Source organism: Schistocerca americana, chromosome 3, assembly GCF_021461395.2.
Source record: "Schistocerca americana isolate TAMUIC-IGC-003095 chromosome 3, iqSchAmer2.1, whole genome shotgun sequence".
Classification (NCBI taxonomy): Eukaryota; Metazoa; Arthropoda; class Insecta; order Orthoptera; family Acrididae; genus Schistocerca; species Schistocerca americana.
The window spans coordinates 566,448,973-566,476,295 of record NC_060121.1 but is presented as its reverse complement, the minus strand read 5'-3'; the positions used below and the strand labels follow the sequence as shown (position 1 = coordinate 566,476,295).

At 45.0% G+C, this 27,323-nt stretch overlaps 1 protein-coding gene across 4 annotated transcripts in view; it reads right to left on the bottom strand.

Moving 5' to 3' along the window:
* The window catches only part of LOC124605694 (tripartite motif-containing protein 2-like), a 423,009-nt gene that overhangs the window by 42,035 nt on the left and 353,651 nt on the right, over nt 1-27,323 (bottom strand). For all 4 annotated transcript variants that reach the window (XM_047137554.1, XM_047137553.1, XM_047137555.1 and 1 more), the window contains exons 3-4: nt 9,868-10,127; nt 9,494-9,661 (exon numbers count right to left, since the gene is read on the bottom strand). In XM_047137554.1, the coding sequence (XP_046993510.1) occupies nt 9,494-9,661; nt 9,868-10,127 (428 nt within the window). The remainder of the gene's footprint in view (nt 1-9,493; nt 9,662-9,867; nt 10,128-27,323) is intronic.

The following is a 27,323-nucleotide window of genomic DNA, read 5'->3' as shown; positions in this document are numbered from 1 at the left end:
TGTGTGTGAACTCTTAACTTGACACTCCTTGTTAGAGATGCTGGGGGATAGGGAACTGCGGAAGTCAACCAATACTGGCTTTTTTCCAAATTGGTACCTGCCATGGCGCCCCCCCCCCCCCCCCTGGTTATAACCACAGGTCCCATAGAAACCCAGATGACTGTCCCACGCCGGCCGCTGTGACCGAGCGGTTCTAGGTGCTTCAGTCCGGAACCGCGCTGCTGTAACAGTTGCTGGTTCGAATCCTGCCTCGCGCACCGATGTGTGTGATGTCCTTAGGTTGGTTAGGTTTAAGTAGTTCTAAGTCTAGGGGACTGATGACCTCAGTTGTTAAGTCCCATAGTGCTCAGAGCCATTTGAACCATTTCACTATCCCCCATGGCATTACCCCATCCACCTGTGTCCAGGTGCTGTGCATCTGTGCATCCAAAATTGTGCTAAACGCGTTCTCTGAAAATTATTACGAGCAGTTAATTCATGTGCCCACGTTACTAGTAAACGGTTGTGAAAACACACTTTAACTCTTAGCAACTCCTAACCGCCGTCTGCTTCACGTCTGCTGTGCAGTGAGCTACCTTAACTTAAGTATTAACTATATTTTTCTTACTTGTCACTTCTTCTTCCGTGTGTTTTTGCTTTTAGGAAGCTTTAATTGTCGAGTGCTATTAATAGTGTTCCATAGATTTCGTGTTTGTTTTGAATACAGTCAGAGAGAGTCCCTTTAGTCAACCATAGTGCCAGTAGTGCTAGTGTTTGTTTTCAGTACAGTCCAGAGACAGGTAGTGCTATTTTCATTGTTTTCTACAAGAAGTGGCTAGCAATCACAGTTTAGTCAATAATCAGCCGCCTTTAGTGAATTAGCAGTCTAGTTAAAAGTTGATTAACTCTCTTCAGTAAATTGATTCCTTAGGATGGATAGGATGTGTGACTGCTGTGTACGGACGCAGGAGGAGCTGGCCACTGTTCGCGAGCAGCTGAGCGTGTTGATGGCCGCGGTCAGCCGTCCTCAGGCTGCTGCCTCGGAGTGTAGCGGCAGTGGGGAGTCTGGTGCGTCGCATGGTACACCCCAGGTGTTACATGCTTCACCCACTGTCCCTGCTGTCGAGACATCTTCTCGGGTACCGGGCGCGGTTGAGCCACCCTCTCCCCAAGGGGATAGAGAGCACTGGGTGCACCCGACTGCAAATTGTTGCTCATGTTGGCACCAATGACTCCTGCCGTCTGGGTTCAGAGGTCATCCTCAGTTCGTACAGGTGGTTGGCGGAATTGGTGAAGGCGGAAAGCCTCGCTCGTGTGGTGGAATCAGAGCTAACTATTTGTAGTATCGTTCCCAGAACCGATCGCGGTCCTCTAGTTTGGAGCCGAGTGGAAGGCTTAAACCAGAGGCTCAGTCGATTCTGCGGAGATCTGGGGTGCAAATTTCTCGACCTCCGCTATTGGGTGGAGAAATGTAGGGCCCCCTGAATAGGTCAGGCGTGCACTACACGCCGGGAGCGGCTACAAGGGAAGCGGAGTACGTGTGGGGTGCACATGGGGTTTTTTTAGGTTAGAGAATTCCCTCCCTAGGCCCGACAAGACGCCTCCTGAGACGCGGCAAGGTAGGAGTAGGCAAAATGCAACAGGGAATAACAATATTGATGTGCTCATAGTAAACTGCAGGAGCGTCTATAGAAAGGTCCCAAAACTGCTCTCATTAATAAACGGTCACAACGCCCATATACTACTAGGGACAGAAAGTTGGCTGAAACCAGACGTAAACAGTAATGAAATCCTAAACTCAGATTGGAATGTATACCGCAGAGGCAGGCTGGACAGTGAAGGGGGAGGCGTGTTTATAGCGATAAGAAGTGCAATAGTATTGAAGGAAATTGACGGAGATCCGAAATGTGAAATGATTTGGGTGAAGGTCACGGTTAAAGCAGGCTCAGACATGGTAATTGAATGTCTCCATAGGCCCCCTGGCTCAGCAGCTGTTGTGGCTGAGCACCTGAAGGATAATTTGGAAAATATTTCGAGTAGATTTCCCCACCATGTTACTGTTCTGGGAGGAGATTTTAACTTGCCAGATATAGACTGGGAGACTCAAGCGTTCATAACGGGTGGCAGGGACAAAGAATCCAGTGAAATTTTTTTAAGTGCTTTATCTGAAAACTACCTTGAGCAGTTAAACAGAGAACCGACTCGTGGCGATAACATATTAGACCTGGTGACAAACAGACCCGAACTATTTGAAACAGTTAACGCAGAACATGGAATCAGCGATCATAAAGCGGTTACGGCATCGATGATTCCAGTCGTAAATACAAATATTAAAAAAGGTAGGAAGATTTTTCTGTTTAGCAAAAGTGACAAAAAGCAGATTACAGAGTACCTGACGGCTCAACACAAAAGTTTTGTCTCAAGTACAGATAGTGTTGAGGATCAGTGGACAAAGTTCAAAACCATTGTACAATATGCGTTAGATGAGTATGTGCCAAGCAAGATCGTAAGAAATGGAAAAGAGCCACCGTGGTACAACAACCGAGTTAGAAAGCTGCTGCGGAAGCAAAGGGAACTTCACAGCAAACATAAACATAGCCAAGACTTGCAGTCAAACAAAAATTACGCGAAGCGAAATGTAGTGTGAGGAGGGCTATGCAAGAGGCGTTCAATGAATTCGAAAGTAAAGTTCTATGTACTGACTTGGCAGAAAATCCTAAGAAATTTTGGTCTTGTGTCAAAGCGGTAGGTGGATCAAAACAATGTCCAGACACACTGTGACCAAAATGGTACTGAAACAGAGGATGACAGACTAAAGGCCGAAATACTAAATGTCTTTTTCCAAAGCTGTTTCACAGAGGAAGACTGCACTGTAGTTCCTTCTCTAGATTGTCGCACAGACGACAAAATGGTAGATATCGAAATAGACGACAGAGGGATAGAGAAACAATTAAAATCGCTCAAAAGAGGAAAGGCCGCCGTACCTGATGGGATACCAGTTCGATTTTACACAGAGTACGCGAAGGAACTTGCCCCCCTTCTTGCAGCAGTGTACCATAGGTCTCTAGAAGAGCGTAGCGTTCCAAAGGATTGGAAAAGGGCATAGGTCATCCCCGTTTTCAAGAAGGGACGTCAAACAGATGTGCAGAACTATAGACCTATACCTCTAACGTCGATCAGATGTAGAATTTTGGATCACGTATTATGTTTGAGTATAATGACTTTTCTGGAGATTAGAAATCTACTCTGTAGGAATGAGCATGGGTTTCGTAAAAGACGATCGTGTGAAACCCAGCTCGCGCTATTCATCCACGAGACTAAGAGGGCCATAGACACGGGTTCCTAGATAGATGCCATGTTTCTTGATTTTCGCAAGGCGTTCGATACAGTTCCCCACAGTCGTTTAATGAACGAAGTAAGAGCAAATGGACTATCAGACCAATTGTGTGATTGGATTGAGGAGTTCCTAGATAACAGAACGCAGCATGTCATTCTCAATGGAGAGAAGTCTTCAGAAGTAAGAGTGATTTCAGGTGTGCCGCAGGGGAGTGTCATAGGACCGTTGCTATTCACAATATACATAAATGACTTGGTGGATGACATCGGAAGTCACTGAGGCTTTTTGCAGATGACGCTGTGGTGTATCGAGAGGTTGTAACAATGGAAAATTGTACTGAAATGCAGGAGGATCTGCAGCGAAATGACGCATGGCGCAGGGAATGGCAATTGAATCTCAATGTAGACAAGCGTAATGTGCTGCGAACACATAGAAAGATAGATCCCTTATCATTTAGCTACAAAATAGCAGGTCAGCAAATAGAAGCAGTTAATTCCATAAATTATCCGGGAGTACGCATTAGGAGTGATTTAAAATGGAATGATCATATAAAGTTGATCGTCGGTAAAGCAGATGCCGGACTGAGATTCATTGGAAGAATCCTAAGGAAATGCGATCCGAAAACAAAGGAAGTAGGTTACAGTACGCTTGTTCGCCCACTGCTTGAATACTGCTCAGCAGTGTGGGATCCGTACCAGATAGGGTTGATAGAAGAGATAGAGAAGATCCAACGGAGAGCGGCGCGCTTCGTTACAGGATCATTTAGTAATCGCGAAAGCGTTACGGAGATGATAGATAAACTCCAGTGGAAGACTCTGCAGGAGAGACGCTCAGTAGCTCGGTACGGGCTTTTGTTAAAGTTTCGAGAACATACCTTCTCCGAAGAGTCAAGCAGTATATTGCTCCCTCCTACGTATATCTCGCGAAGAGACCATGAGGATAAAATCAGAGAGATTAGAGCCCACACAGAAGCATACCGACAATCCTTTCCGCGAACAATACGAGACTGGAATAGAAGGGAGAACCGATAGAGGTACTCAGGGTACCCTCCGCCACACACCGTCAGGTGGCTTGCGAGGTATGGATGTAGATGTAGATTGAGCTAATAACGAGGATCAAAACGCATACAGTGATTAGTGAACACTGTGTTGTCGTGGCGAGATTGGATACTGTAATCCAAAAATCGTCCAAAAATAAACGAAAAATATTCCTATTTAAAAAAAAAAAAAAAAAAAAAAAAAAAAAAAAAGCACTCCTGAGATAATCTCCAGTCCTTCCAAATTAACAATGTAAGTGTAGACCAGATGTGGCTTGAATGCAAAGAAATAATATCGGCAACAATAGAGAGATTTATACCAAATTAACATACGACACAGCTAATCCTCCTTGATACACAGAACACGCTTGCAGAAGCAACGAAAAACGCACGCCAAACTTAAACGGACGCAAATCTCTAAGATTCGCGATCTTTTACAGAAGCTCGAAATTTAGCGTGGACTTCAATGCCAGATGCTTATAATAGTTTCCACAACGAAACTCTGTCTCGAAACCTAGCATGAAATCCCAAGAGATTCTGGTCGTATTTGAAGTATGCTAGCGGCAAGATATATCAATGCCTTCTCTGCGCGATAACAATGGAGATACTATGGAAGACAGTGCTGCCAAAGCAGAGTAATTCAACACAGTTTCCGAAATTCCTTCACCAAAGACGACGAAGTAAACATTCCAGAATTCGAATCAAGAACAGATGCCAACATGAGTAACGTACAAGGGGATATCCTCGGGGTACTGAAGCAACTTAAATCACTTATTAAAAGCAAGTCTTCCGGTCCAGACTGTATACCAGTTAGGTTCCTTTCAAAGTATGCTGGTAAAAGAGCTACATACTTAACAATCATATATATCCCTTCGCTAGACGAAAGATCTGTGCCCAAAGAGTGGAAACTTGCACAGGCCAAACCTATAGTCAAGAAATGTAGGCTGGGCTCTGAGCACTATGCGACTTAACTTCTGCGGTCATCAGTCGCTTAGAACTTAGCACTAATTAAATCTAACTAACCTAAGGACATCACATACATCCATGCCCGAGGCAGGATTCGAACCTGCGACCGTAGCGGTCGCTCGGTTCCAGACTAGCGCATAGAACAACAGCACGGCCACTGCGGGCGGCGACAGGTAGTAGGAGTAATCCACTAAATTACAAGCCCATGTCAATAACGTCGATATGCAGCAAGATTTTGGAACATATATTATGTTCGAACATTATAACTTACCTCGAAGAAACGGTCTAGTGACACACAGTCAACACGGATTTAGACAACATCGGTCTTGTTAGACACAACTAGCTCTTTACTCACACGAAGTGTTAAGTGCTATTGACAAGGGAAGTCATTCTGTACATCTAGATTTCCAGAAGGCTTTTGACATTATGCCACACAAGCCGATTCTACCGAAATTGCGTTCTTATGGAATAGTCTCAGTTATGTGACTGGATTCGTGATTTCGTGTCAGAGGTAGTAATTAACGGAAAGTAGTAATCGACGGAAAGTCATTGAGTAAAACAGAAGTGATTTCTGGTGTTCCCCAAGGTGGTGTTATAGGCCCTTCGTTGTTCTTTATCTATATAAACGATTTTGGAGACAATCTGGGCAGTTGTTTTAGGTTGTTCGCAGATGAAGCTGTCGTTTATCGGCTAGTAAAGCCATCAGATGATAAAAACAAATTGCAAAACGATTTAGAAACGATATCTGTATGGTGTGAAAATTGACAATTAACCCTAAACAACGAAGAGTGCTAGAAGTTATTCATTAAACTTCAGTTACACGATTAATCAGTCAAATCTAAAGGCCATAAGTTCAATTAAACAATTAGGAATTACAATTACGAACAACTTAAATTGGAAGGAACGCATACAAAATGTTGTGGGGTAGGGTAACCAAAGTCTGCGTTTTACTGGTAGGACATCTAGAAAATGTAACAGATCTACTAAAGGGACTGCCTACACCACGCTTGTCCGTCACCTTTTAGAATACTGCTGCGCAATGTGGGATCCTTACCAGGTAGGTCTGACGGAGTACATCGAGAAAGAAAGTCCGAAGAGGGGCATCACGGTTTGTATTATCGCAAAACCGCGGAGAGAGTGTTACTGAAATTATACAGGATTTGGGGTGCAAATAAAAAAACAGGTGATTTAAGTTGCTTCAGTACCCCGAGGATATCCCCTTGTACGTTACTCATGTTGGCATCTGTTCTTGATTCGAATTCTGGAATGTTTACTTCGTCGTCTTTGGTGAAGGAATTTCGGAAACTGTGTTGAATTACTCTGCTTTGGCAGCACTGTCTTCCATAGTATCTCCATTGTTATCGCGCAGAGAAGGCATTGATATATCTTGCCGCTAGCATACTTCAAATACGACCAGAATCTCTTGGGATTTTCTGCTAGGTTTCGAGACAGAGTTTCGTTGTGGAAACTATTATAAGCATCTGGCATTGAAGTCCACGCTGAATTTCGAGCTTCTGTAAAAGCCAAAAAAGGATGACAGAAGAGGAATGTTACTAAATAATATGTGATCAAATTCCTTCTAGTGACAACAGCATTGGCAGTGTTGAACATAACCCAACATTCATGTGTCATGCATTAGTGAGTGGTGATTAGCTGTGGAGACTATATTTAATGCCATTTTTTGTTGTTGTTTAGATGAATTTTTACACACCTGTTGTAGAACACACATTAAAATAATAAATGTAACGTCTTAAAGCTGAATCTAATTTAAAATATGTAAATTATTGTTCGTACCCATCTAGGGTAAAAAAGTTAATAAAGTCCATGGTGATATAAACATGAAAATAGTAGAGGGGTGGGTGGAGTGTGTGTGTGTGTGTGTGTGTGTGTGTGTGTGTGTGTGTGTGTGTGTGTGTTTCATATATCAAACAAGGTTGTAGAATATGGATGATTAGGGGAACTATGCCACTGTTAGCGAAAATTTATTTTTAAATGTGGTTCGTAATCCACATCAAACTGTAGTTCTCCTTATAACTGGCTAGGTAAGTCAGTTTATCGGTCAGGGGAAGGAAACAGCATGCCACTTCCAACAATAAATGCTTTATACATGATCATAACATGAGCAAACAGAAATGTTTTTGGTTAAGTGCAAAATGAACAAAAAAAGTTGTGTTAAGCAAGGTCTGAATTGTGAATGAAACACAAATGGTTAAGTTTTGCTTTAACAGCACTTGTTGTGAGTATCGAAGAGATTATTTCTCATGTTTCAGTGAACATTATGTTGATGACATAGCATTCCATGATTCTCCTCGTACTAGAACAGGGAAAGCTCAGTCATAGTGGTAAATAGGTAAACTGTTGGTAGAAGTTCCATCAATTTATAGAAATTTTATCCAATTAAGATGCTGTCATTTCGAAAAATTCATTATGTGTATTATTGTTTATGTAATAGAAAGTATCATGCATGAAACACTGCTTGGCCACGTGTGCTTCATCCTTAAGTTTTTGCCTTATATTATGAAAATAAATGTCTGTCATGCCATGTGAAGTCACCAATCCTATTATTTGAAGGAGGAGCAGGAGGAGGAGGACACTCTTAGTTTACAACGCTTACCAAGAGAGTCAGAAAATCCCAAGATGGCTGAAGGAGAATGAATGACTGTTACACAAGCAGATCATCATACAACAAATTCAGTGATAATGACACTACTGGAAAATTTTGTAATCGATATCTAGGTCTATTATTGGTTAATAAATTGTCAAAATCATCCTAAAGAAAAGTTCTCTGAAGATTTATCTACAAATCTTTTAAGAGTTGTACATGAACGTGAGTATTACACTCTAGAGTACAAATAACATGTGAATAATGGTGATGAAATCCAAGGGTGTCATTTTTGTTATTTAATGCAGCAAAGGCACGTGCATACACTAATTCAAAATGTTATGATGACCACCCTACATGAGACTGAACGCTGCTTGGTGGCACTGCGGGCGCACAACACAGCAATGAAATTTATAAGCTGATTAGAGAATCACTCATATGATGATCACCTTTTTTTATGTGCACCCCAAATCCACTCTGAGCTGCAAAGGGGGAAATCCACTGACAAAGTGCAGATTGTTATGCTCCTGCACCTTGGAATGAGCATCTCGGAAAAGTGAAGCTTGTAGGATGCTCGTGTTCGTTGTGAGCACCTGCGGAAAGTGGTGTAAGGATGGTGGAACGATGAGTAGGCAACTATGTGTTAGACATCCACGCCTCATCACAGAATGTGGAAGTGAGGGGCTAACATGTACATCTACGTCTACATGGATACTCTGAAAATCACATTTAAGTACCTGGCAGAGGTTCATAGAACCAACATCACAATAATTCTCTATTATTCCAATATTGTACAGCGCGCGGAAAAAACGATCATCATATCTTTCCGTGCGAGCCTTGATTTCCCATACTTTGTTATGGTGATCGTTACTTCCTATGTACGTTGCGGCGGAATCTTACCGAAATTTCACTCATCAACTTTCTCTTCCAAATGCGGAGATATTGTTGACGCTGACATGCATGACACATGAATGTTGGGTTATGTTCAACACTGCCAATGCTGTTGTCACTAGAAGGAATTTGATCACATATTATTTAGTAACATTCCTCTTCTGTCATCCTTTTTTGGCTGGATATACTGCATACAACAGAATCATGGTGGTTAGTGCGAATAACTACACAAAGTTGTCTAAAGTATAAAAAATTGTATTTAAATAAAAATAATATTCCTACTACATTTTTGGAACGTTAGCATCTGAGAATATAAGCAATTGCAGGAAACACTTGTATATTGACGTTTTATATGAAGCAATACATGACATTTCCAAGAACAACAATACCTGTGTACTGAAAATCAGCTCATGTAAATATGTGGCAGAAGTATGGTGTGGTGATTCTCCTGTCACTTAGTGAAACTTTAGCCAAAAATAATGTTTCGTTGGTTTAGAGAACGATCACCTCTGAGCAGTAAGCTGTGAAGTGTGTTGTTTGTCCTTTCTAAGGCTGTACATACGTGGTTAGTTACAATGATGCCTGTCCATCAAAGAATTAAGGAGCCAGTATGTATGTGTGTGTGTGTGTGTGTGTGTGTGTGTGAGTAGTACATAAATAGTATAGAAGTTAGAGAACAAACCTTTGATATGCAGTCATTGGCCTTGTACAGCAGAATTTCAGACATTCGCTTGATGGCTATTGAGAATGGTATGATTGTGTGTTCACAGTTCATTACTGCTGTACTGTGGTTGCCTCCAGTGCACTGAGTGCAAAAGACAGTATCACACGTCTCGCAGAACAACAGTTCCTACAAAGCATTTAACCATGTCTTAATTCCAGGTCACATTTCAACATACAGTGTTACAATATTCATAAGACTATTTCTATACATTACATGTTACATATTTCCTTCACTGTGTCATATCTTAATGCTACATAATCAACAAAACAAATCCACTGAACTCTTGGGATAAATGAAATAGGTTGATACACACAAATGAACCAAACACTTACCTGGTTAATGTGCACCGAGCATTTTGGAATGACTTCCCTTCGTTGTCTGCTCATCAGGTCGAGCAACTGGTTAACGAGGAAAGAAGGTGGCAAAGCGCTCACACCTCCCCGTGGGATGGCAATCAATTCACGACAGATGGGGCAACGAAAGGCACCTGTATCACGCGTCTGTGATGCGGCAATGCGTGAGAGGCAGTGCAGGCATACGGTGTGGGAACATGGCAGCAACTTCGGAGTGTGCTCACCGCCGTCGTACATGCCTGCACAGAGAAACACGTGCACTATATGATTTTTGGAGCGATAATAATATGCTAATGAGGACTAAAGAAAGCAATAATGGGTAATGGTGATGATGGTTATGGCGAAGAACCAAGTATAACTACAGCGTAAAGTAGGGAAACAATACCCAAACGTAAGTCTGCATTGTCCGTATTAAGGAAGACTAGGTAGGGTCTAGCGTTCCGTCAGTGATGATAAAGCACAAGCTTGGATTAGAATTGGACTGGATAGGAAATTGGGTCATTTCCTTTTCAAAGGAACCATGCTTGTATTTGACAGATTTCGTGAAATCACTGAACCCTTAATGTAAATTCCTGCTGCTCTCAAATCCCGTGTCTTAATCACAGTGCCACCAAATTTAGTATGGTGATAGAGCTCGTAGTGATGACTGACAATTGAGCTCATATAAGCATTGTTTCTGAAGTTTGAATTGCGAACAAGTCAAGTATGTACTAACAGTGAATAATAGCTATTAAACTACCACTAAAAGAAATAATAACAGTTATCATTGATGATAATGGCTGCTTAATCTACCTGGGCTAAAGGCTACAAGTGGACATATTACACTGTCGGTGGAAAATGAATTATTCTTTGCTTAAAGCAAGGCAAACAGATAACTAAACTGGGTATCATATTTACTTTTAATTTCGAAGGATTCTCAGTTTATTTCCTTACGTCTGCATGCAATTTTTCAATTACATTTCCATAAGGATGTAAGGTCACATCGCTAAATTACAGACAAGCTTTCAAGTCTACAAGAAAATTAATTAGTTTTTATTGCGATTTTATAAAACCAGCCATGAAAAAGGAAAAGAGAGGTAGTCAAGACGCTGAGAATGAAAATTAGTAGAAGTAATATCGATGAGTGGTGGTTATCCCTACTAAATAATGGAGATTGCAGTATAATAGTCGGCAAAAGTGGTCAGAGATACTACCCCACTGGCTGGTGATTTACACACTGTGCACGGATCCCGAGTTTACAAGTGTTTCACGAGCCATCCGTTACGAATGGATCTTGAGATAACTCGTGTTTTCTACATGCTGTCTGTATATGCCATCTGCTGTGATATATTGATATAAGACTTCCTGGCAGATTAAAACTGTGTGCCCGACCGAGACTCGAACTCGGGACCTTTGCCTTTCGCGGGCAAGTGCTCTACCAACTGAGCTACCGAAGCACGACTCACGGCCGGTACTCACAGCTTTTACTTCTGCCAGTACCTCGTCTCCTACCTTCCAAACTTTACAGAAGCTCTCCTGCGAACCTTGCAGAACTAGCACTCCTGAAAGAAAGGATATTGCGGAGACATGGCTTAGCCACAGCCTGGGGGATGTTTCCAGAATGAGATTTTCACTCTGCAGCGGAGTGTGCGCTGATATGAAACTTCCTGGCAGATTAAAACTGTGTGCCCGACCGAGACTCGAACTCGGGACCTTTGCCTTTCGCGGGCAAGTGCTCTACCAACTGAGCTACCGAAGCACGACTCACGGCCGGTACTCACAGCTTTTACTTCTGCCAGTACCTCGTCTCCTACCTTCCAAACTTTACAGAAGCTCTCCTGCGAACCTTGCAGAACTAGCACTCCTGAAAGAAAGGATATTGCGGAGACATGGCTTAGCCACAGCCTGGGGGATGTTTCCAGAATGAGATTTTCACTCTGCAGCGGAGTGTGCGCTGATATGAAACTTCCTGGCAGATTAAACTGTGTGCCCGACCGAGACTCGAACTCGGGACCTTTGCCTTTCGTGGGCAAGTGCTCAATGGTAGAGCACTTGCCCGCAAAAGGCAAAGGTCCCGAGTTCGAGTCTCGGTCCGGCACACAGCTTTAATATGGCAGGAAGTTTCATATCAGCGCACACTCTGCTGCAGAATGAAAATCTCATTCTAGTTTTTAAGTGTAGTTGCACAAGCTTCTGTAAAGTTTGGAAGGTAGGAGACGAGGTACTGGCAGAAGTAAAGCTGCGAGGACGGGGCGAGAGTCGTGCTTGGGTAGCTCAGTTGGTAGAGCACTTGCCCGCGAAAGGCAAAGGTCCCGAGTTCGAGTCTCGGTCGGGCACACAGTTTTAATCTTCCAGGAAGTTTCATATCAGCGCACACTCCGCTGCAGAGTGAAAATCTCATTCTGGAAACATCCCCCAGGCTTTGGCTAAGCCATGTCTCCGCAATATCCTTTCTTTCTTTCAGGAGTGCTAGTTCTGCAAGGTTCGCAGGAGAGCTTCTGTAAAGTTTGGAAGGTAGGAGACGAGGTACTGGCAGAAGTAAAAGCTGTGAGTACCGGCCGTGAGTCGTGCTTGGGTAGCTCAGTTGGTAGAGCACTTGCCCGCGAAAGGCAAAGGTCCCGAGTTCGAGTCTCGGTCGGGCACACAGTTTTAATCTGCCAGGAAGTTTCATATCAGCGCACACTCCGCTGCAGAGTGAAAATCTCATTCTGGAAACATCCCCCAGGCTGTGGCTAAGCCATGTCTCCGCAATATCCTTTCTTTCAGGAGTGCTAGTTCTGCAAGGCTCCCAGGAGAGCTTCTGTAAAGTTTGGAAGGTAGGAGACGAGGTACTGGCAGAAGTAAAAGCTGTGAGTACCGGCCGTGAGTCGTGCTTCGGTAGCTCAGTTGGTAGAGCACTTGCCCGCGAAAGGCAAAGGTCCCGAGTTCGAGTCTCGGTCGGGCACACAGTTTTAATCTGCCAGGAAGTTTCATATCAGCGCACACTCCGCTGCAGAGTGAAAATCTCATTCTGGAAACATCCCCCAGGCTGTGGCTAAGCCATGTCTCCGCAATATCCTTTCTTTCTTTCAAGAGTGCTAGTTCTGCAAGGTTCGCAGGAGAGCTTCTGTAAAGTTTGGAAGGTAGGAGACGAGGTACTGGCAGAAGTAAAAGCTGTGAGTACCGGCCGTGAGTCGTGCTTCGGTAGCTCAGTTGGTAGAGCACTTGCCCGCGAAAGGCAAAGGTCCCGAGTTCGAGTCTCGGTCGGGCACACAGTTTTAATCTGCCAGGAAGTTTCATATCAGCGCACACTCCGCTGCAGAGTGAAAATCTCATTCTGGAAACATCCCCCAGGCTGTGGCTAAGCCATGTCTCCGCAATATCCTTTCTTTCTTTCAGGAGTGCTAGTTCTGCAAGGTTCGCAGGAGAGCTTCTGTAAAGTTTGGAAGGTAGGAGACGAGGTACTGGCAGAAGTAAAAGCTGTGAGTACCGGCCGTGAGTCGTGCTTCGGTAGCTCAGTTGGTAGAGCACTTGCCCGCGAAAGGCAAAGGTCCCGAGTTCGAGTCTCGGTCGGGCACACAGTTTTAATCTGCCAGGAAGTTTCATATCAGCGCACACTCCGCTGCAGAGTGAAAATCTCATTCTGCAAACATCCCCCAGGCTGTGGCTAAGCCATGTCTCCGCAATATCCTTTCTTTCAGGAGTGCTAGTTCTGCAAGGTTCGCAGGAGAGCTTCTGTAAAGTTTGGAAGGTAGGAGACGAGGTACTGGCAGAAGTAAAAGCTGTGAGTACCGGCCGTGAGTCGTGCTTGGGTAGCTCAGTTGGTAGAGCACTTGCCCGCGAAAGGCAAAGGTCCCGAGTTCGAGTCTCGGTCGGGCACACAGTTTTAATCTGCCAGGAAGTTTCATATCAGCGCACACTCCGCTGCAGAGTGAAAATCTCATTCTGGAAACATCCCCCAGGCTGTGGCTAAGCCATGTCTCCGCAATATCCTTTCTTTCTTTCAGGAGTGCTAGTTCTGCAAGGTTCGCAGGAGAGCTTCTGTAAAGTTTGGAAGGTAGGAGACGAGGTACTGGCAGAAGTAAAAGCTGTGAGTACCGGCCGTGAGTCGTGCTTCGGTAGCTCAGTTGGTAGAGCACCTGCCTGCGAAAGGCAAAGGTCCCGAGTTCGAGTCTCGGTCGGGCACACAGTTTTAATCTGCCAGGAAGTTTCATATCAGCGCACACTCCGCTGCAGAGTGAAAATCTCATTCTGGAAACATCCCCCAGGCTGTGGCTAAGCCATGTCTCCGCAATATCCTTTCTCTCAGGAGTGCTAGTTCTGCAAGGCTCGCAGGAGAGCTTCTGTAAAGTTTGGAAGGTAGGAGACGAGGTACTGGCAGAAGTAAAAGCTGTGAGTACCGGCCGTGAGTCGTGCTTCGGTAGCTCAGTTGGTAGAGCACTTGCCCGCGAAAGGCAAAGGTCCCGAGTTCGAGTCTCGGTCGTGCACACAGTTTTAATCTGCCAGGAAGTTTCATATCAGCGCACACTCCGCTGCAGAGTGAAAATCTCATTCTGCAAACATCCCCCAGGCTGTGGCTAAGCCATGTCTCCGCAATATCCTTTCTTTCAGGAGTGCTAGTTCTGCAAGGTTCGCAGGAGAGCTTCTGTAAAGTTTGGAAGGTAGGAGACGAGGTACTGGCAGAAGTAAAAGCTGTGAGTACCGGCCGTGAGTCGTGCTTCGGTAGCTCAGTTGGTAGAGCACCTGCCTGCGAAAGGCAAAGGTCCCGAGTTCGAGTCTCGGTCGGGCACACAGTTTTAATCTGCCAGGAAGTTTCATATCAGCGCACACTCCGCTGCAGAGTGAAAATCTCATTCTGGAAACATCCCCCAGGCTGTGGCTAAGCCATGTCTCCGCAATATCCTTTCTCTCAGGAGTGCTAGTTCTGCAAGGCTCGCAGGAGAGCTTCTGTAAAGTTTGGAAGGTAGGAGACGAGGTACTGGCAGAAGTAAAAGCTGTGAGTACCGGCCGTGAGTCGTGCTTCGGTAGCTCAGTTGGTAGAGCACTTGCCCGCGAAAGGCAAAGGTCCCGAGTTCGAGTCTCGGTCGGGCACACAGTTTTAATCTGCCAGGAAGTTTCATATCAGCGCACACTCCGCTGCAGAGTGAAAATCTCATTCTATATTGATATACTTTAACGACTTCATCTATTTAGGTGTTTACACCAGTAGTCAATGTCGCAAACTTGCCTTCATGTACCTTTTCTGTATTTAGCATTCTGATTGTATTTTGATATTACAAAATTTGTCCTGAACTTCCCCCTGCTTTTAGAGTTAGCCCTATTCATAAAACGAAAGGAAATAAACAAATTTAAAATACTTTCGGAAATTTTTGACAAAGATTATTCGAAGCGGCGGCTTGTGCAAAATTTTACGAATGTGCATATTGCCTTACGAAGTAGTAATCGTAATTAAATCGTATTCTATGCGTAAATCTAGAGAGCGTCTTACTTTTTCGTTTGGCCCACTCAGGCGAAATATTCTAGGGACTGGAAAGGGGTATCTCCCTGCGTCTGTTCATATCGTCCGAGCCAAATCGGACAGCCTCGTCCCACGCTCTCTGAAAACACTCACATACTTTACATATATATATTCATTACAAGAAATTAATAAAAAATAAAGAAAAAATAGTGGAAGCAGCAGGATTCGCCCCCCACTAATCTGCGATTTCGCACTCTCAACTTCTCAGCTACCATGCCATTCCGAGATTTCAGCGCTCAAAACCTCGTATTTTATGCGTAAATCTTCAGAGAGCGTCTTACGTTTTCGTTTGGCCCACTCACGCGAAATATTATAGGGACTTTTGTTTTGATAATTCGATATTTACAAAGGTTTCAAACCAACAAGACAGCATTTACGAACAATTGCTTAACAATGTTAAGTATAAAATAAAATAGAAAAAAATGTTGGTAGCAGCAAGGATCCAACCTGGGCCAACGAATTGCCAGTTACTGCAGCTAAACTATACACCCACAGAGCAGTCACTACAATTGCTGCTCGAAAGCCTCTCATGCTCTATGCTCGCACATTACGTTACACGCAGTTTGTGCGGTGAGTAACGTAGCACCCATAGTGTCGGGAGGAACGATGTCACGCCAGAGAAAGCGTAGGCATCGAGAGCAAGCGCAGTCGAAAACAGACAGCTGTGTCCCTTCTCTGAGTTGATCGAAGCCACGCTGACGATCATTTTAGCTCTGCAGTTGGTTTCAAGATATCGCAGACAGAGCACTACGAAACATGTTTTGGTCCGTTTTATTTGCATAACAGCACACATGAGAAGAGAAATGGCGTAATTTTAATGCGATTTCGGCTCGCATTCGAAAAGAAATGGTGTAATTTTTTGCGATTTCCAGCTCGCGTTCGAAGAGATATGGGATAATTACAAAGCGATATTTACAGCGTGCTGCAGCACATTAGCACATGATAACAGGCCACCACTGATTATTCAGACGTTCCTAGTGACAATGAAGATCCAGGTGACAGTGAGCACGAATGTTTCTATGGTTCTGAGGACGATTTCAGTGAGGGTGACATCATTAGATCTGTAAAGAAGAAGCATAAGTGGCAATTTTTTCACGTAATTCTGACAATAACAAAGAGCGTAGCCTTCCTTTTTAGACGTCTTCTGATGGTGATTGTGATAGTGATAGTGTCAGTGTGATTTTTTTCTGTACTCAGGTGACACGAAGACTTACGTGTTGAAAAGATAAGATATGGAATATCATCTACTAACCACGAGGATAGTCTTGCGAAACTCCAATTTTTTGAGTCCCCATTAAAGAGAGAGAGAGAGAGAGAGAGAGAGAGAGAGAGAGAGAGAGAGAAATGTGATTCAAAACCTGGGAACTTTTAAATTCACTGTATTAAAATCATGTTACTTCTCTCACATTCATTCAGACACTCAAACACACCGATTCCTAAATAATTACTGTCGTCTAAAATAAACTATCTATCTATCGTTTGAGCCTTTGTCCTACAGTTTGCGCAGGGTCAGCCGGGTGCCCTTCCTGCCGCCCTCTGGGACGGAACCAGTGTACCCCAGCTGTCTTCACATAGCGTAAACCATGAAATAGTGCGAACGTGTTTCAAACGTCTGCGAGTCGTGTAACTGAGGCGGGACGTGGGGACCAGCCCGGTATTCACTTGGTGTGATCCGGAAAACTGCCTAAAAACCACATCCAGGCTGGCTGGTACACCGGCCTTCGTCGTTGATCCGCCGGGCGGATTCGATCCGGGGCCGGCGCGCCTACCCGAGTCCAGGAAGCAGCGCATTAGCGCTCTCGGCTAACCTGGCGAGTGTTTAAAATAAACTACTATATTATAAAAGGGGTACTGTAACAAACGGAAATATTAAATTGGGGTATAAAAGCGGACTGAAACTTTCCTGGCAGAATTTAACCGAGAACCAACTGGGACTAAAATCTGGCACTCTTTCCTTTCCTGGGAAAGTGCTCTACTGTCTAAGCTATCCAAGAACAATTCACAACTGCCTTCACAGCTTTACTTTCGCCAGCACCTAATCTCAGACCTTCCAAACTTGAGAAGCTCTCCTCCACTCCTGGAAATGGCTGGTCACTAGATATACAGGAGATCTTCTGTGAAGTTTGGAACGTAGGAGATGAGGTACTGGTGGCAGTAAAACTGTAAAGACGTGTTGTGAGTCACGCTTGGGTATCTCAGTCGGTAGAGCGCTTGCCTGTGAAAAGCGAAAGTCCCAGGTTTGAGTCCTGTCCAGCACACAGTTTCAAGGTGTCGGGAACGTATAAAATCAGTGCACTCTCTGCTGCAGAGTGCACATTCGTTTTGTTTACAATGGAGTGATTTCATTTACCAAATAAAGGTATCATCAGTGACCTTTAAAAGTATTTCAGTCTTCCACCTAATTACAAAGCTGCAAGGTCAGATGACAAAAAGAACGAGAAAAACTTGACACATTCATTTTATCATCAGATAAAATAGAGGTTACACACACAACGAAATTTGTTGCTTCACTCATTGCATATAGTGAGTAGTGCAGCTGGAGGGGAGACTCCTTGAGTCATACATCAGAGCCCTAGCCAAAGAAATGCTAAAATTGTTTCTTACATCAGTGGCCAGAATAAGGTATGTCATCTGCAGATCACTGGATTCACTAAGAGTGTCTCATACTTACATAGCACAACTTTTACAGACACACGACCCTCTACCTTGACAGTAAAGTAACAGCATGAAAATGAATAATTTATGATGGCGAAACGTCATTTGCAGTTATTCGCAACTGCTTCAGTTGCAGATTTGTTTCTGTGGGGAGGACAGCACAACCGACATTGCAGAACAAAAAACCGCAGTCCCAGTGTATAATATCTGTGAAAAGAGTCAAAGAAAGTTTGGTTTAGAGCCTTGTGTTGAATAGATGTGCCGTATGTTACCCCTCACAGTAAGGTAGTGTTAACTTGTAACTGTGTTGGCCAACTTATTAGTACATCTCCCCATATCCTTCGTGGAGATCAATCACACTGAAGACCCCGACATGCTTTGAACACGCTGTCTTCTGATGTGTAGTAGATTTATACGTAGATGCAAAACTCTGAACTGTCTTTGACTTTCAGTCCCACAGGTATCACACACCAGGGCTGTGACTCTTTGGTCTGCGATATCGATGATGCTAAGGGAGGAGGTGATGGACACACATTGGCTCTGGTGTGGTGCTGGCACAGGTGCACGTGACCAGCCATTCCAAGGCTGGCTGCTGGGCAGTATGCAGCTGCGTCGTTTCTTATTGTCTGTGACATGGTGGGGATGGCATTTATTTGATATGTGTCCAAGTACGTTGATGGTGACAGTGGCTGGCCAAATTATGACTGAGGCTGAGCAAGTGCTGTCAATGGGCGGTGCTGTGGTGTTTATGTTGCTGTAGGTGGAGGCAGCGGAGTCGGTGGTCGCAGAGTTGACGGTTGGTAGGGCTTGAGTTGGTGCAGTGACGGGGCAGATGTCGTCAGAAGACAGGTGCGATGATAGGGCCATGCTATCAACGTGCGAGGGTAGCTGACAGGCCTGTATGAGTAGGTGGATGGGTGATGGAGGTTCCTGAAGGTCACGTCATGGATTGTTAAAGAGGTTCATCATCGATAATTTTAATGCTAACGCCCTCAGGTTGGAAGTTGCAAACGTCAATAGTGACGACTGTTGCTGCATGGGGTGGTCTCGAGGGTTGCGCGTGGCATGCCATCGTGGTCTAGGGGTAGCGTGTTTGATTAATAACACGTCCCCGTTCCCGGGTTCGAATCTTACTACCGCTTAAATTTTGATTAATAATCAGAATTGGCGGCCGAAGGCTCCTTGCATAAGAAGTCATCCTCATTCAGCGAACGGCGTTGTCAAAGAGGGCGGAGTAGCGGGCAGAGGTTCAGGGCACTCTCTTGTTCTTGGGGTGGCAAACTGCCTCTAAAGGCGGAAGAATCAGCAATGACAAACGGCATGAGGATGCGGAAGGCAATGGAAACCACTACACCAAAGACACATAATGTGTCATGATGTTCTCTCCATTGGCAAAATATTCTGGAATAGTCCCCCACTCGGATCTCCGGGAGGGAGGTGGCCATAAGGAAAAGATTGAACAACCGATAACGTTCTACGAGTCTGGGCGTGGAATGTCAGAATCTTGAACGTGGTAGGGAAGCTAGCAGATCTGAAAAGGGAAATGCAAAGGCTCAATCTAGATATAGAAGGGTCAGTGAAATGAAATTAAAAGACAAGGACTTCTGGTCAGATGAGTGTAGGGCAAAATCAACAGCAGCAGAAAATGGTATAATGGGAGTAGGATTCGTTACGAATAGGAAGGTAGAGGAGAAAGTGTGTTACTGTGAACAGTTCTGTGATAGGGTTGTTGTTATCAGAATCGACAGCGAACCAACACCGACAAAGATAGTTCAGGTATACATACCAACATCGCAAGCTGAAGATAGAGAGATATACTTTCTCTATGAGGATATTGAAAGGGTAATAGAGTACATATAGGGAGATGAAAATCTAAAAGTCTTAGGGGACTGGGCGGCAGTTGTAGGAGTAGAAGAAAAGGTTACAGGAGAATATGGGCTTGGGACAAGGAATGAGAGAGGAGAAAGACTAACCGAGTTCTGTAATACATTACAGCTAGTAACAGCGAATACTCTGTTCTAGAATAACAAGAAGAGGTGGTATACATGGAAAAGACCGAGTGATACGGAAAGATTTCATTTACATTACATCATAGTGAAACAGAGATTCCGAGATCAAATACTGGATTTTAAGGCGTACCCAGAAGCAGATATGGACTCAGAACATAATGTAATAGTGATGAAGAGTAGGCTGAGGTTTAAGATATTAATCAGGAAGAACCAATACGCAAAGAAATGGGATACTAAGGAATGACGAGGTATGATTGAACTTCTCTGAGGCTATAGATGCAGCAATAAGGAATAGCTCAGTAGGCAGCACAGTTGAAGAGGAATGGACATTTATAAAAATAGCAATCACAGAAGTTGGAAAGAAAACACAGGCACAAAAAAGGTAACTGCGAAGAAACCGTAGGTAGCAGAAGAAATACTTCAATTGATCGATGAAAAAAGTAAGTACAAAAACGTTCAAGAATACAGAAATACAAGTCGCTGAGGGTGTGTCAGATGACGATCAGTTTGTCTTTAGAAAAGGTAAAGGCACCAGAGACGCAATTCTGAAATTGCCGTCGATAATGTACGTAATACTAAAGAAAAATCAAGACACGTTAATAGGATTTGTCGACCTGAGAAAAGCATTTGACAATGCAAAATGGTGCAAGATGTTCGAAACTCTGAGAAAAATAGGGGTAATTAGAGGGAGAGACGGGCAACATAATTAGTCCAAGAGCCAAGAGGGAATAATAAGAGTGGGCGACCAAGAATGAAGTGCTCAGATTAAAAAGGTTGTAAGACAGGGATGGAGTCTTTCGCTCCTGGTGTTCAATCTGTACATCGAAGAAGCAATGATGGAAATAAAAGAAAGGTTGGGGAGTGGGATTAAAACTGAAAGCGAAATGGTATTAATGATACGATTCGCTGTATCCTGAGTGAAAGTGAAGAAGAATTACATGATCTGCTGAATGGAATGAACAGTCTAATGAGTGCAGAGTACGGATTGAGAGTAAATCGAAGAAAGACGAAAGTAATGAGAGGTAGCAGAAACGAGAACAGCGAGAAACTTAACGTCAGGATTGATGGTCACGATGTAGGTGCAGTTAAGGAATTCTACTACCTATGCAGCAAAATAACCAATGACGGACGGAGCAAGGAGGACGTAAGATGCAGACTAACACTGGCAAAAAGGACATTCCTGTCCGGGAGAAGTCTACTAGTATCAAACATAGGCCTTAATTGGAGGAAGAAATTCCTGAGAATGTACGTTTGGAGCACAGCATTGTATGTAGTGAAACGTGGTCTGTGGGAAAAACGGAACAGAAGAGACTCTAAGCATTTGAGATGTGGTGCTGAAGACGAATGTAGAAAATTAGGTGGACTGATAAGGTAAGGAATGAGGAGGTTCTGCACAGAATCGGAGAGGAAAGGAATATATGGAAGACACTGACAAGGAGAAGGGACAGGATGACAGGACATCTATTACGACAGCAGGGAGTGACTTCCATGGTACTAGAGGGAACTGCAGGGGGCAAAAACTGTAGAAGACAAACATTGGAAAAAATCTAGCAAATAACTGATTACGTTGGTTGCAAGTGCTACTCTGAGATGAAGAGGTTGGCACAGGAGAGGAATAATCTGTTGCGGGCCGCATCAAAGCAGTCAGATGACTGCTGACAAAAAAAAAAAAAAAAAGGAGGTGGTGGGGCCATCGTCCGATTTCGTTTGGTGTCACAGAGGTAACAGAAAGTATCAAAGAGTGCCGACTCAAATTCGCGTCATCGGTCAGTGACGATTATCTTGGGACTGCTGAATCAGGACATCCGCATGTCGAAGGCCCAAGAACTAGATTCTGCTGTGATATCTTTGATGGGTACTGCTTCAAGCCAACGAGACACACAGTCGATGATTGACAATATTTATTTGAAGATTTCCAATTTGGAAAAGGAGCTGACTAGATCCAAATGTGTGTATCGGAATTGTACATGTGCTATCTCGAAGCGACCGAGGGCTGGTTGTGCACGAAGCACAGTCCAATACAGTCAGCTTTACTGCACAACTGGCACGTATCCCACAACAACACCATCACGGTTGTGGCGCCGACTGCGAAGTATACAAGACACAAACCTCGAACCCGGCAACTTTGGACTCTTTGGATAGTCAGACTTCCTCAGCAATTGCAACTTGCCCTGATTCCACACGAAGCAGAGCTGCTAAACTGAAAACTTGCTGCAGTGGATAGATTATTTATGATCCTACATCAGCATCATATAAACTTCAGAGACACCATACTATCCGAGCTTGTCAGAGCACTTCAACACATTACACTCACCGAGTCACTCTGAACGGAGCTGAGAACAGGCGACAATAATGTCACTGCCATGATTCCAGGTGTGCCCGCCCGATCTCACACAGTACCGCCCCTGCAGCTCAACATTTTGATGCCCTACCCTGTTGCCACTACTATACAACTGTGCTGGTACCATGCTCAATTCAGCAACACCGCATGCAACTGCCAGCTTCTCTGCTCTTTCCCAGATGCCAAGTATGGACCAAAGTAGGCCCATTGGCCCGCACGCTGACAAGTTGCCTTCGCACATGCCAAGTTGGACACACATCCTCAATGATGGATAAGCTATCACACAGCCACCTGTATGCCCTTGATCACAATTCAAGTACATAATTTCTCATGGACACTGGCTCCAGTGCAAGTACAGTCCATAAGACAGGTTCACAAAGTTAAATGACACATCGTTGATTCAACTTTGAGCCTGTGAGGTAACGGGCGAGCCGTGGCGTCCTGAAAATATTCTAAGTTCGGAGATGGCGTGGCCGAGCTGTGGCCTGTTGGTGGGTCGCGGCCTGGCAGCAACCACGTGGTGCCGAACGTTAGCTTAGCATCCTGCCGCGCAACGGCCGGTCTAGCCACGTGGCTGGGAATTCTACGGTGACGCTGTGTTGATGAAGGAGACACACTGGGAGTCCCAAAGATGGCGGACTTTGTGAAACACTTATTGAGCAAGCAGTAGAGGAAACAAAAGAAAAATTTGAAGTAGGAATTAAAATTCACGGAGGAGAAGTAAAATATTTGAGGTTTGCCGATGACATTGTAATTCTGTCAGAGGCAGCAAAGGACCTGGAAATACGTTGAACGGAATGTACAGTGTCTTGAAAGGAAGATATTAAGATGAACATCAACAAAAGCATAAAGAATATAATGGAATGTAGTCTAATTAAATCAGGCGATGAAATTAAATTAGGAAATGCGACACTTAAAAGTAGTAGATGAGTTCTGATATTTAGGGAGCAAAATGACTGATTATGGTCGAAGTAGAGAAGATATAAAATATAGAATGGCAATAGCAAGAAAAGCGTTTGTGAAGAGCAGAAATTTGTTAACATCGAGTATACCTGTAGATTTAAGTATCAGGAAGCCTTTCTAAAACTATTTGTATGGACTGCAGCCATGTATGGATGTGATACATGGACGATAAGTAGTTTAGACAAGAAGAGAATAGAAGCTTTCGAAATGTGGTGCTACAGAACAATGCTGAAGATTATATGGGTAGATCACGTAACTAATGAGGAGGTACTGAATAGAACTGGGGAGGAGAGAAATTTGTGTCACAACTTGACAAGAAGAAGGGATCGATTGGTAGGCAGCATGGAGGGTAAAAATCGCAGAAGGAGACCAAGAGATGAATATGCTAAGCAGATTCAGAAGGATGTAGGGTGCAGTAGTACCTTGGAGATAAAGAAGCTTGCACAGGATTGAGTAGCATGGACAGCAACATCAAACAAGTCTCTGGACTGAAGACCACAACAACAACAATAACAACAGGCAGTAACAGCGCACCGATGTGGCGTACGTATATGAGTTGCGGGGATTTGCAAGCTTGTTAACAGTCCTTCCTCTCTCCCCCCCCCCCCCCCCCCCACCGCTCCACCATCACAAACCGTGAACACTGCCTAACCTATGATACGTCATTGCAGTCTACGGTGCCAGTGAACTAGAACTGGTAGTGATTTGTATTTGTTTGTTTTCTTTTGTTTTGTTTTAGGGCTCAAAAACAACTGGGGTGAAGACAGCTAAAAACAGGGACGTGAGGAAAGGGCTTCAAAAGGCACCATACAGAAACGGAGGTCCAAGACTAAGAATTAAATGGTCTTCTCCATATTGCTTTGCGGATAAAAAGTAAAACGCGGTCGACAGCCCGCTCGTCACTCGCTAAAACGGCCGATAAGTCAGACGGCAGACCCAAAAGGGAACGTAAACGGTTAAAAAATGGGCATTCCGTCAGGAAGTGACGGACAGTTAAAACTTGGGTGCAATATGTTCAAAGTGGTCGGGGAGCGCTAATTATCAAATGACGATGGCCAAAAAGGCAGTGCCCCATACGCAACCTAGTTAAAATGACCTCCTCCCGGCGGGAGGATCGAGAGGAGTAGTCCAACTCGCTGGAAGAGGCTTAATAATTCCGAGCTTATTCCCATGAAGGGAGGACCAATGGCGATGTCACAGGGACACCACCTCCTGACAGACGGCAACACAAAGATCACTGGAGGGAATATAGGAACAAGTGGGCTGAGGTACGAGGACTGCAGCCTTGGCCGCAGCCTCGTATCCTAGGAGACCGACATGACCAGGAACCCACAAAAACATCACAGTAGCTCACCCTGGAGTGAGCAAGTGACAGTTTTCCTGCATCCATTGCACTAAGGGATGGGTGGTTTACAGCGCACAGAGACTTTGAAGGGCGCTGAGAGAGTCTGAGCAGAGAACACAATTGAAAAGCATGTGTCGCCGGATGTATTCCGTGGCCCGATACAGGGCGAAGAGCTCGGCTGTAAAGACTGAGCAGTGCGCTGCAAGCCGATATCGAAAGACGTGGGCGCCAATGACGAAGGCACATTTGACACCACGGTCAGTCCGAGAGCCATCAGTATGTACAAAGGTACTATCGCGAAGGCCGGCCGGGGCGGCCGAGCGGTTATAAGCGCTACAGTCCGGAACCGCGCGACCGCTACGGTCGCGGGTTCGAATCCTGCCTTGGGCATGGATGTGTGAGATGTCCTTAGGTTAGTTAGGTTTAAGTAGTTCTAAGTTCTAGGGGACTGATGACCTCAGAAGTCAAGTCCCACACTGCTCAGAGCCAATTTTGAACTATCGCGAACTTCCATGCGAAAGTCGTGAAACTGATAGAGCGAGGCTGGAGTAGTGTTTAGGAAGCGAACAAAGGCCAAGGTTAACACGGGCCGCTTCACGAAGCCAAGGTGGTGAAGGGTTCACACCCATCGGGAAAGTTTAGTGTGAAGTTAAGCCGCCGTAGCATGTGATGAAAGTGGACTCCATGAGGTAACAGAGAAGAAGGACGCGGCACATACTGGCGATTAAAGGAATCATCGAAGAACGAGGCATGGGATGGGCGGCCACGCACAGCAGACAAACGGCATACATACGTGCTGAGGAGAAAGTGACGGCGGTAGGATAGTGGTAGTTCAGTAGCTTCAGCATACTGACTCTCAACCGCGCTAGTGTAAAAGGCGCCAGTGGCCAACGGATGCCACGACGGTGGATAGTGTTGAGACAGCTTAAGAGGGATGGATGTGCAGACGCACAAACAAAGCACCCATAGAATGAGATTTTCACTCTGCAGCGGAGTGTGCGCTGATATAAAACTTCCTGGCAGATTAAAACTGTGTGCCGGACCGAGACTCGAACTCGGGACCTTTGCCTTTCGCGGGCGAGTGCTCTACCAAGCACTGACTTATATGCGCATTAAGGTTACCGAATAGCAGAAATGGTGGAGGTAGCTGCCCAATAAGCTGAAGGAAGTCTGCCCTGGTGACATTGAATGACGGAGGGACATAAATGGTACAGAGAGAAAAAGTCAGGTGAGGATGGAAAAGGCGAACTGCAACGGCTTGAATAAGGATAGTCAGGGAGATGGCTGGACTATGAACGTCATCCGGTATGAGCAGCTTAACTCCCCCATGAGATGGAATGCCGACCTCAGGGTTCAAATGGTTCTGAGCGCTATGGGACTTAACTTCTGAGGACATCAGTCCCCTAGAACTTAGAACTACTTAAACCTAACTAACCTAAGGACCACACACATCCATGCCCGAGGCAGGATTCGAACCTGCGACCGTAGCGGTCGCGCGGTTCCAGACTGAAGCGCCTAGAACCGCTCGGCCACACCGGCCGGCCGACCTCAGGGGGAAGGTCGAAACGATCTGGGAAGAATTGTGAAAGCTCAAAGCGGTCGTGAGGACACTATTTTGTTTCCTGAAGGCAAAGTACAAGGGAACGCTGCGGTCCTAAAAGCAGCTGTAAATCCTCTTTGTGCGACCAAAGGCCGCGAACGTTTCATTGGAAGAGAGTCATGATGACGAAGAAATGAAAGGGTGTCACATCAGCGGCTGCCGAGTGGCAGCCTACAAAAACTCGCTGGTACAGGGCACAGAAACGGGAGGATCCTGCTCCATGAGATCCACACTTGAGCTGTCGGTTTGTGGAGTCCAACGCAGAAAAACGGATGGTGGTGTGCACTGGCGACACTGGGGCAGGACAGGCTAAGCTATCAAGTGGCACCGTCGAAGAGGATCATCGAGTCAAAGGAGAAGACCATTTGCATTTGTTGGACTACTTCGAGTCTTTCCAGTTAGCAGAGGGAGACTCGGGTGTTGTTTGGCTCGAGGGATATAGGAAGTCTTTACGGGAGTACTCCTATCCTTTCCGGCCTACCGGTTGTGTAGCTGGTGGCTTCGCCCCTTAGAGGCGGGAGTGATGGTTTTTGCACAGCTGGATGGGTTGATGGCGATGCTACCTCGACAGTGGGCGATTTCACAACCTTAGAGCTGAATTTGAGGTCGCATTTCTGTGTGGCCATGTCCTTCATGGAGTGAGAGGTAATAAGAACAGAACTATAAGTGCCAGACGGGAGAACGCGGGGTTTGCGATTAGCCAATAACTTGCGAGCGACAGGATCGAACAGGGTAGCCGTGGAGAAGCGACGCGGCATGCAGTTGTTGAGCTTGAGAATCAGAAGTAGTCTCCAAAAGCAGAGTGGCATTCCGTAAACGAGAGCAGGATTTCACATGTCTGGCAATGGCGTCAACACCTTTCTGAATAATAAAAGAATTTACCGTTGCAAAGAACTGACCTCCTTCAGTACGTAAAACCACGAGGAACTGTGATGCAGCTGGAAGGGACTGTGAATCGTTAGGCTCATTGCGTTTACGTTTCGTAGACGTTGATTGTGAGGATGATTGGCTCATTGCGAGAAAATCCCCCGTGATTGCCAGCGTCT